This window comes from Atta cephalotes (genome assembly GCF_000143395.1).
Source record: "Atta cephalotes unplaced genomic scaffold scaffold00058, whole genome shotgun sequence".
NCBI lineage: Eukaryota > Metazoa > Arthropoda > Insecta > Hymenoptera > Formicidae > Atta > Atta cephalotes.
This window is the reverse complement of record NW_012130122.1, coordinates 1,262,634-1,274,349: the sequence shown is the minus strand read 5'-3', so window position 1 is coordinate 1,274,349 and position 11,716 is coordinate 1,262,634. Positions and strand designations below refer to the sequence as shown.

The following is an 11,716-nucleotide window of genomic DNA, read 5'->3' as shown; positions in this document are numbered from 1 at the left end:
ATTTATTGTATATATATATATATATTAAACACAGATAACAATCAGAAATTATGTAACATTAAATTGATACCTTTGTATCCTGAAGATTTTGTAATATCCATGTTGAAAACTAAAAATGTGAAAAACGTGTCGTTCTATTCATAGTATGAAGTAAAATGATCATCACGCATGCTCTCCGCACTAACGCAAAAACTCGACTGCCTTGTCAAACGCGACTGATGTAGCATTAAATATTAAGAATGCTATCCTCAATTACAGATATTAATATCATAAGAAAAAGTTTTATAAACGTTTAAGTTATAAAAATTGTTTATGTCTGGTGTAATAAAATAAAAGATATAAATGCTGTATCGTGTCATAAATTTGCAGAACTCACTTAAAAAGTTCTTTCCATGTTTTTTGTTGCTCTATTATGTATGCTTTTCATATTGCTTCATTATATTGCGAAGCAAGAAGTAATATTATACTATTGCATTTTTAATGCGACTTTCTATACCAGCAAAAATAATAAAGAAAAAGAAGAGAATGGAAAATGCATACTTATCTTTTAAACATCTTTTTTAAAAAATATGTTCAATTGTTATAGTACACGTAAGTAAATGAATAATCTCTAAACTATATATATATATAAAATAATTTGTACTTCATTGTCTACGCATTTCTAATGATAATATTTCGGTATCTTAAAACTACAATTTTATAACATATCTTAACTATCAAAAATCTATCTGACAACATTCTTGTAAAAAGGTAATCAATTTATTTTAACATATTTTTGTTCATCAAAAACAATAGCCTACAAATATTATTAAATGTGTTTAAAACAAAAATTAAAATAACACACAAAATCCTAATCTCGATCTGTTTTTATTGCGGACAATAAGAACGTCATCATTTAGATAATAATCTAGATCATATCTTACAGTAAATAACAAACATTAATGAACAAAATAAAATTTTATTTTTACAATAACAATTATTTAATATAACAGTATTTACTCGTATTTATTTATTTGCAAATCCTTATTTTTCGTGAATATTACACATATTACACACACAAAACACACACACACACACACACACACACACACACACACACATACACACACATACACACATTTATGTATATACATACGTATACACTATCGTGATCTTCAACTATGTTTTGTCAGTAAAAATGATATATAACCAGACGATGTTTTTAATACCTAAAAATAATTATATTTTTATTTTAAATTTTGGAAACATCTCGAAAAAAATAAAATATATTTTAAAGTAATATTGACTAAAGTGACCCAAAGATTATGTTGTCAATTTATGCTGTATTTTTATTTACATCTATCAGAATACTGACTGATCACGATTACTTTAATTTGCATTTATAAATACTTTTCAACATTTTTTAGTTACATAAACGTATCTTACTGTTATGATGTTTCATCATGAAATCTAATTTAAACTGTGATAATAAAATCCAATCTGTTTTAACAATGGGTTAATATCATAATTTATATAAAATTACTGTGAATATTAATTAAATCACATTAATTAAATCTCTTCTTATTGAAATTTTAATTTAAACAGAAAATATAAAAATATATAAATAGAAACTTTAAGAATTATATTTGAACCTCGAGTGAATAGACTTGAGTCATACAAGATAATCGATAGAGGCACTCATACAATATGAAACAAAGAGTTTTAATTATCAAATTAAGCTTCTACAAACGTTCTACAGACCTTCTCTTTCTTCAGTTTCTTTTTTTATATACAATACGTGTATACTAAGAATCAACTTTTATATACAATACGTGTATACTAAAAATCAATTTTTTATATACAATACGTGTATACTAAATACAAACCAATAATTGAAAATCGTGTCAATCCCTTTCTTTTTTTTTATCGAAACTCTTTCTAGAATTAGAAAAACAATTATAATGCGCTTACTGGCACTTTGATGTCTTCATCAAAGTATTAGACATATTTCAGATATGACTGTCATCATGTATAACCATACCATTTTATCCATGATATCCATTTTTTGCAAGAGCTATAGTAATATTCTGTAATGGCTCCAGATAAAAAATTTTTTATGCATGAATATGTATAAATATGCATAATATGCATAAATATGTATAAACATACATAAACACGCATAAATATACTTATACATGTATAATTATACATGAAATATGTCCATACATGTTCATACATCCTTCTTTCTTTTGTAAAATTACTTTTTAATATAATAGATATAATAATAATAATGTGAAAACATAAAAAATTAAAGAGATAAATTTCGCATTGTTTGTTTTAAAAAAACGAACAAATTTTTAAAAACGTAAAAAAAATTGCTCATACATAATTATGTATAATTTTATATATAATTATACATAAGTAATTTTTTATATTCCTTTAAACTTGATTTTTTCTAAAACAAAATTACCTTTTTAATTATTTTTCACATTACTATTATTATTTTTATTACATTTCTATCTCTAAAAAATAATTTTACAAAAGAAACAAAGATATATGAACATATGGACATATTTCATATATAATTATACATGTTTATACATATTTATACATATTTATACATATTTATACATATTTATACATATACATGACAAATGTTTTACCGGGCTTGAGCTCATTCATGATCACGTACTGTCAAAATGCGACAACACATACCGAGATAGAGAGGCGCAAGGATGGGTAAGTGATCCAGAGCGCTGTCTTTAAGGGAAGCCATAATATTGATGAACAAATCGAAATATATGCAAATTATGATGTCCCAAGTAAGAGATCAAAAAAGCGCCCATTTCAAGTGCTCTTCTCCGCTATTCTGACTTCTTCAATCGTATTTGCTCTATATATATATATTGGACTTATTACTATATACTAATAAAACTAAACGCTTATTGGATTACAGACAATCAAATATAATATAATATAATAACAATAGGAAAATTGTCGGCATTTCAGCTCATATCAAAGAAATGCGTTACTTTTATTAATATAGAGCTTTAGATTCCATTTTTTTTTTAAGTATAATATATTTATATATATATATATACATATATATATATATATTTAGTATAATATATATATTTATTTATTTATGTATTTATCTCTGATCATTTTCTTTTTACGAGTTGAATAACCATCTAGTGACGGCAGCGCGTACTAGCGTCGTGCCTGGTGGGCGCGCGTGAGACAGGCGCGTGTCGTATCGACGCTGTTTGAGCGCGAGTTCTGAAGAACCACTCGTCCGCGGTGGACGCTACAGAGTCTCAGCTCGGGTGCTTTACAAATTATTACAAATTATATATTTTTGAAAGTGTTGCCGACTTTGACTGAGCACTCATAGCCGTCCCGTGGTTTTGGACAAACTCCCGTTCGTTTGTCCTGACGCGCGGCATAATGACGTCATATACGCAGGCGCCCGGTGTCTGGGCGGGGTTCGTCATTTTCGCGGGCATTACATTCACTTAGTTTTTGTATCTCTCATAAAGACATGATCTGGTCGTATCGACCTCCGTTTATTATTTCAGGAGGTGAGAGCCATTTAATTTTAAGAAGAAGAAAGAAGTTATTTAAGCGCACACTATGTTTGACAGAAAAACCATTACCGTACACAAAACAATTATTACGAGAAATACAAAGTCAATATATTATTAAATAAGTTAAAAATCATATATTTCTTTTTATAAAATATATAAACTTTTGTTAATATCATCATATATAAAAATTTCAATTGCACGTCGAGTTGAGCATAACATGTACGAACGTTTGATTATCGCGGTAGATTTGTTGTCTCAATACATCACATTCATCATGACACATTTGTATAAAATGTGGTGGGTACATTTGATGAAAACCCTCTCCATAATGCTCTCCATAGATCTAGTTTAATTTGATATGATCGTAAGCTAACTCTGTATAGATTATCCTTAGTCATCCTTTGTCAGTCTAGATGATACTAGATGATACTCTTTTAATTTATGTGCATTCGACAAGAGAAATGTAGTTTTGTGGTTCAGGTTTGATTCTAATCAAAATACATTTGATTTATGCAATCGATTTAATATAAGTTGTGCAATTTTCTTTAAATACTCAGCGTTTTACATGATGGCAGAACATGTTATGAAGCGACATTTCAAAAAACAGCCATAGGAAATTGATTAGATATACCATACACGATTAAAATACTGAAACAAGTTTTTAAGGTGTCTATTAATTTTGACAGATCTGACCTTAATAGACTTCCACCATGATTGCGCTATCATCATCCTAAATACAGATAAGATCATTGGTATAATACGTGGTACAATACGTCATACTTAATAGCAAACTTTGGATAGTTCTAGCACTTAGCGGAGTCATTTTATAATCCTAATTATGTCTCAATACTGTTCACCCGGAGCTCAATTTTAATAATTAAGAAACTGCAATGGGTATAATTTTTTATACAATCTGAAAGTATAAAATACAATGACTTTTGGTCTGAGAGAAAATACTGAGATTGGATCTTAATGACTGTTGACTGCGATAAATGTATAAATTTCTAAATTACAAATCTTATTTCACATGAAAAGAAAGTACATTGATATTATATTTTAGATATGAAATGTGGGATAGTAAATAGTAATCCATATTGTATTTTCCATTTTAAATTAATTTCTATGAAGATAAGATAAAGTAGGATTAGTTTAGTTTCAATCGAATTGATTCAGGTGAAAAAGAATTTATTTTATGTGAAAAAAATTTTGTATACTAATGGATAATAATTTATCTCATTTTTATAAAATTATACTTAAAATTACATTTCATCATGATTTAAAGCAAGAACAATATCAGTCAATATCCTAATTATACAACATATATATGTATACATATATCATTGACAATGTATTCTAAGCGTTTTCCATTTCCATTGGCGGTCCAATTAATGAATAACACTTTCTTTAAAAAAAAATACATATACATACAAAAAAATAGTAGCTCATGTAGAAATATAATAAATTCAATATTATTTGTAAAGAAATTAAAACATAAAACCATTAAATAATCTTACGCTGCAAAAAGTAGCCATAGTTAATGGAATAATTTTTCCTGCAGTGATGCGAAACGGTTGATGAGTTCGTATCATTAATATAATAAGATTTCTCGCCTCTCTTGATTCCAATTTATACCATTCAAGATCACATATAGCACGATGTACTGCATTACACTTAACAAATAACATATGTGTACTGAGATATTAATCCCATCATAATTCAAACGAAATTTATGTATAAAAATATTAGTAAAAATTAACTAGGATTTAATTGATTTTTATAGTTGATTAGAAGAAAAATCAGAAACAGCAGATAGTTCATTTAACTTAACTAATTAAATTTGCATTTTAATTAACGTTAACGTTTTTTAATAAAAATAATGTTTAATAGTACAATAATATAATGCTAATTTATGAGAATTATACAATTACATGTAAGGGAGACAGGAACTGACTTACTATTACAGGAACTGAGTTACTATTAGGTATTAAAAAAATATTGCTCTTAAATGCATCATATAAATAAGTTATTTAATTTTAAATAAAACTGTGAAAATATATAACAATTAATCCCATATTCAAAGTTGATTGTCACATATTCCAGTAATATATTTTTTATGAATAAATTATACAAAAAAATATAGTTTTTATTTTATATCAGTTTTATATTTCAGGAAATAACAATAATTATAGTATTGATACAAGTAAAATAATTATTTAAAATAATATTTTAATTTTTATATTTAAAATAGTTTAATTTTTAGTTTTTTTTTAATATTTTAATTTATATATTTAATTATATAAAAAAAAATTCAGAAGGGTGATCGATTAAAATGAGAGATCCTGTATATACTGTATAACTTACATGCTCTATTATAAGCTCTCCTGCACCACAATACAGAAAAGTATTCATCAATAAAGCAATAACAAGAATTGTTGAATAGTAAACTTTTATGACAATAATATCATCCATTTTTTTATCAGTAAGAAACTAAAATGTGTACCTCATAGAAAATAAAGAAACATATATACAACATACTATATACTAAAATATTTTTTTCATTTTTTAAAAACTTGGAACTTACGACAGTAAATATAAAACCGCTTAGGCAAAATACAATACCAAAATAAAATACCATTATTAGCATCATTAAAGAATATATATTTTCAATTTTTTCGGCGAATCTATAAGAATAAAAATAAAGTATAATCATATTAAAACCAAGAAAATTATACAAATATCTATAAATATATACGTAACACAGAAAAAATATTATATTTGTGATAATAAAATCAGAAAAGAGTTTCTATAAATATATGTTCGAAAAATATGTTAGGTATATATAAATATATTTAAAACATTAATGTTTTTGTAAAATGTATATACCAATAGATATTTCATAAATGAAACATTTTCGGACATATATTTATAAGAATCTTTTTCTCATTTTGACGTCAGAAATAAATTTTCAAATTTCTTTTTTATATATTCTATGTATACGGTACATTCTTTATACATCTAGAGTTTAAATATAAAATCGTTGACTCAATCATTTGCAATATTTTTAATCATTTGCGCATTTAAAATAAAAATAAATCAAAATTCTTAACAAATTAATGTAATTATGAAAGTATAAAAAAGTATAAATGTAATGATAATGTAATAAATTGTAAAATATATTCGTTCGTTGAATTCTTGCAAGGCAAACAATGGAAAATATGATATATTATTTAATAATACATAATCAAACATTAATATTTATATGTTATCTGAAAAAATAATACATAATACTTAACATAATACTTAACATAAAAATAATAATACATAATAAAAACATAATACTTAAAGTTTAAAATCTTTTTTTATATAAAAAGATATTTTTTCTGTGGTATATTCCCAAACTTATTTTGTTAAACTTATTGTTGTCAATAAAAATTCGTACCTGATAAGTCGTAGATGAGTCGCTATAATATTATTTAGAACTTTGTTGAAATTTTTGCACGAAACCAAACTAAGTAATCGATATTTGAAGTTTTCTAACTGACCGCAAATGTGAAGAATTATTAGTATCAAAAGCATATCTACAGACATATAAATAATAGCTGCTAATAAGGTTGTTATGATATGAACAAAAAATGTTAATTCATATTGCGGACTCTTATCTGTATCGTAGAAATGAAACGTCTCCAGCGGTAACAATTTACTCCGATTCGAAAAATTTGTATCGTACATTATTTGAATGCCAAAATAAGGAGGGATAATTACTGAGAGAAACCCTATTATCGCGAGAACATATCCAATTATCATAATAAAACGCGCTATTTGTGCTCGTTTTATCATCACATTTCTTTCTCCATCCAGTTTAAATGCCATCCAGTCTTCCGCTATCATATTCATAATTGACCAGAGAACTTGAAAATATAAATAAATATAAATGAAACATATATATTCTTAAGAATACAAAATGTTAACAATAAGATTGGAAACAAGACCGATTATGTTAAATATTTTAAATACTTTAAATACTTTAAATATTTTAAATACGAAGCGCCATTAATCAAGTGGTCTGAATGTTAAGATGTTGAACTATTATATATATTCATATAAAGGAATTAATTTTAGAAATGATAATTGCGTGCCGATATGGTTGTCGGATTTTCAACGCAATCAATCTGACACTTTTGACTTTTTTAAGATTAATTTGGGAAATTTGGGGGGATTATTAATATTTCAGTGGCGTTTCGTATTTAAACTAATAAAATGTTAAACTATTTATAGGTATATGTTATTTAACTAAAAGGAAAATTATACATTTTTAAATTTATTTTGACATATGTTATAAGTATAAATCACACATATAATTTCTGATTTCTGATATTATTTTTTCTAATCAACAGTATAATGTCACAAGAAAGCAATTCCCATACAGCACATAATTTCAAGGGACATCTTAAAGACATCCTAAAGATATTCTCAAGATGTCCCTTTGATAAACTGTGCTGTGTATGCTTTAGTAATATAATACAGTATTAAATATAATATTTTGTTTTAAATTAATTTTAGACATACCTGTTTGTTTCCATCGCAAGATAACATATTTCACAGATACTATCAGTATAGGTATTGTAATCTGTAAATTGTCTATTAGAAGTATCATATCGCCCCAAACACGTATAATTGCACATATCGTCGGAATAGAAATAAATATTAATAAAATTAAAATAACGCCGATCTGAATTTTTGGCCACAAACTTTTCTTAAATTTTTCACTGTTAGACCACAATCCAATTATTTCTAACCCTAAGCGATGAAGTTCAATTGCCCACATGAAATCTGACAAATTTTTTTTTATAAAATAAGGTATTCCTATACAAGATGATATTTGAAAAACTTAACTAAAATAATTTATTCATTAAACATGTAAAACGTGCACAACTAATAGAAAACATTATATGAAATTAATACCTCTGTAACCCGATGATTCAGTAATGTTCATGTTGATAACTTGAAGAGTAATGTCCCGTTTTTTCCAGCATATAGTATAAAACAATTGTTGCGCATGCTCCTTGTACAAGTATGAAAACCCCCAACTTCGTCCAACGTTACATTAAATATTAAGACACACTGTTTCCAATGTTGGTAACGCAGAAAATTTTACAAGCATGGCATATATTGTGTGTGACAATATTGTTTATTACTTATCTAATATTAGAAGAAATGAAAAATATTGCATTTTCGTACATTATAAGTTCATCAAATGTTCTAAAAAGTTTTATTCATATTTTATATTGCTTCGCAATATATGTTTTTTCTTCGAAATGTAGCTGTATATTTAATGAATTCTTTACACCAGTCAAAAACTTATATTGTAGAAGATAATATAACGTTTTATTGTGTTTCAAATATATCTCTTTTATATGTGTCGTCACGGGTAAATACAATCTCGCGCTGCCCGTTTATTTGGCGCGAGACACTCGCCAATCTATCATATCTCTTGATATTTATTGTCTTTGTAAAGCTGACCATAACATGTATTTTACGTAAAATTACGGACTCTTATTTGTATCGTAAAAGTAATACATCTCCAGCGGTAAGCTTATTGTGATCTGTGTTCCATAATCCGAAATTCATTATGTGTCTTATACCGAAATGGTATTACTTTGATAATATTTTTAGTGACCATGATTAATTAAATAATTTGTGCTAATCTCATTATCACGTTTTTCTCTGCACCCAGCTTGTCCAGCTTAAATGTTACCCCATCTTTCGCTACCGCAAAATCGATAAGAGAACTTATAAGCTATATTGCTAAAATATTAAACTATTGAAAGATAATTAAGAGGTACCTATATAGCACAGATGTCCAAAGAATGTTCTGAAGGATGTTCTGACAACATCCTAAGAACATTCGTAGATCTCTGGGATAAAATGTGTGAATACATATACACAGGGTGTCCTGAATTCAAATATCAAAATTTCGAACGGGTATATGAATCGATAAACTAAAGCAAAAAAAGTCCTTTAACGATATACTCGTTATTGCTTCTATGTGTGGGAATGTCGGTGTAATTGACCAATATACGTGAACAATTCTATTTCATTTTTTAGAATTTATGGTGTCACATATCAAGCATGCTTATAATAAGACCTTAACTACTTGGCGAGAGACACAGATACATTAAATATTAAAATTGTTCTCCCTAGTTTGATAGCAGTTCTTCGTTACGCAAAAAAATGTTCAAGTATAGTAGCAAGTAAAAAGTAGCAAACATGTCAGCAATAAACAGGGACATGTGTCCCTGTTTAGCCCTTGTAGCCCAAGATTATGAAACCTATTATTATCTTTTTCACTTTACGATGCTTCACTACATATGTTTGCGTATCGAAGGATAATACATTTTTAATTAACGCGTGGAATAAGACAAAAGAAACGAAAAATTATATGAAGGGATATACATTGGAAATATCATACAAACTAATAACGTACACATAAGCTTATGATATAATTTCGAGAAATTCTAAAAATATAAAAACGTTTTCATACAATATATATATATATATATATATATATACACACACATATATAATATATGTATACAATGATGTATAACATGTATATGTATATATACATGTTATACATGCATGTAATACATCATTATATTTTTGTATACATGCATTATATTTATCTATAAATATTATAATTTTTTTCTTTTATTGCATGAAAACAAATAAGCTAAAATTATTCTCTCTGCAAAACACAGCACATATAAAAAAACATTTAAAATAAAAATAAAATAAATAAAATAAATGAACACAATTAAGGTGTTTTTTATTTTATTTCAAATAAATAGTCTCTAATAAAGAAAATATAAAAATACGAAGATTATATACAATTTATTGAACCAATATTAAAAAACAATACATTAATTACAATTACGATATAATTGTAAATAATCACGTAATAGTGCTGAGCAAAACTCATCGATTATAATGTAAATAGAAAAATATAAAATACATAAAACAATATATAAAGTAAAATAAAATATAACACGTTTTAGATGTAAGTAGATATTTCAAATAATGTCCAGCCCAGCACTTGTGTCTAGATCAATAATATTAATATTGTTCTTATCATTATGTTTATTAATGTAATTTAATGATACACATTAATCACGTCGTGCAAGCAAAACTGATATGTAACCGCCTGATGTTTTTAATAACTAAAATAAATAAGTTGTCTTAAAAATTGTATCATAGGATTTAATTAACATTTTTACGAAAAGATATTATAAATATTAAATTGTAGTTTTTGAAATAAAATAACTGATATTTAAAAAAATTTTGTATAGTTACACATATGCTTACACTGCAGAAGGCATTCATCGTTAGAGGAAAAATTTTTCCAACTGTTACGTAAAGTGACTTGTTTGTGCGAATCATCAATAAAATTAGATTTCTGGCTTGCTTTGGTTCCAATTCATACCAACGATAATCACATACAGCTTGATAGATACCTTCGCACTATAATGCGATATAATCTTATTAAATATTGAAAATATATTTCGTACAAATTTATAAACCTTAAAAAATTAATTATATAAACATAATTCAACGTTATCGAAATTATTATTTTGTTTCATATTTCAATTCTGCAGATACAATAACTCAAACTCAATCATGAAAACAAGAATATATTCTTACAATAACTTTTAGTTACACAATAACTTAAGAATAGAATTTATTCTTACAATAATTTTTTTGATTAAATTAAAATATTTATCACATTTTTGCAGCAAGAAAATATTTGTATAAATTTGCTAAAATAATAATAATTAACTTACTTGCGCTATTAAACATTCTCCAACCACACAATACAAACACATATGTGCAAAAATATTTGCAACAACTGTTACAAGGAATGACAGTCTTACGAAAGATAAATGACGTCCATCAGTGATAACCTATATTATTAATTAATATAAGAATATATTTAAAAAAATACTAAAAGAATATTAATTATATGTTAATAATATAATAATTATAATTTTATTTCTTATTTATTTTATTATTGATTTTATTTGTGTATAAAGAACATACACAAACAAAATCAATAATAAAATAAATAAGAACGCATAAAATATTTGAAGATATTC

The 11,716-nt window shown here is 25.8% G+C and overlaps 3 protein-coding genes across 3 annotated transcripts in view; all 3 read right to left on the bottom strand.

The window, feature by feature from the left end:
* Positions 1-1,154: 1,154 nt before the first annotated feature.
* LOC105623528 (odorant receptor 43a-like) lies at positions 1,155-5,975 on the bottom strand. The gene is made up of 3 exons (XM_012204920.1): positions 5,928-5,975; positions 5,081-5,236; positions 1,155-1,208 (listed from the first exon to the last, which is right to left on the bottom strand). The coding sequence occupies exons 1-3, from the start codon at positions 5,973-5,975 to the stop codon at positions 1,155-1,157; spliced, it is 258 nt and encodes an 85-aa protein (XP_012060310.1).
* A 990-nt stretch (positions 5,976-6,965) lies between these two features.
* On the bottom strand, positions 6,966-8,559 carry LOC105623527. The gene is made up of 3 exons (XM_012204919.1): positions 8,529-8,559; positions 8,133-8,396; positions 6,966-7,474 (listed from the first exon to the last, which is right to left on the bottom strand). Exons 1-3 carry the CDS (start codon positions 8,557-8,559, stop codon positions 6,966-6,968), a joined length of 804 nt encoding a protein of 267 aa, XP_012060309.1.
* Positions 8,560-10,729: 2,170 nt separating this feature from the next.
* LOC105623526 (odorant receptor 22c-like) overlaps positions 10,730-11,716 on the bottom strand; it is a 1,990-nt gene continuing 1,003 nt past the window's right edge. The window contains exons 2-4 of the mRNA XM_012204918.1: positions 11,405-11,524; positions 10,929-11,084; positions 10,730-10,783 (exon numbers count right to left, since the gene is read on the bottom strand). Of these exons, the coding sequence (XP_012060308.1) occupies positions 10,730-10,783; positions 10,929-11,084; positions 11,405-11,524 (330 nt within the window). The remainder of the gene's footprint in view (positions 10,784-10,928; positions 11,085-11,404; positions 11,525-11,716) is intronic.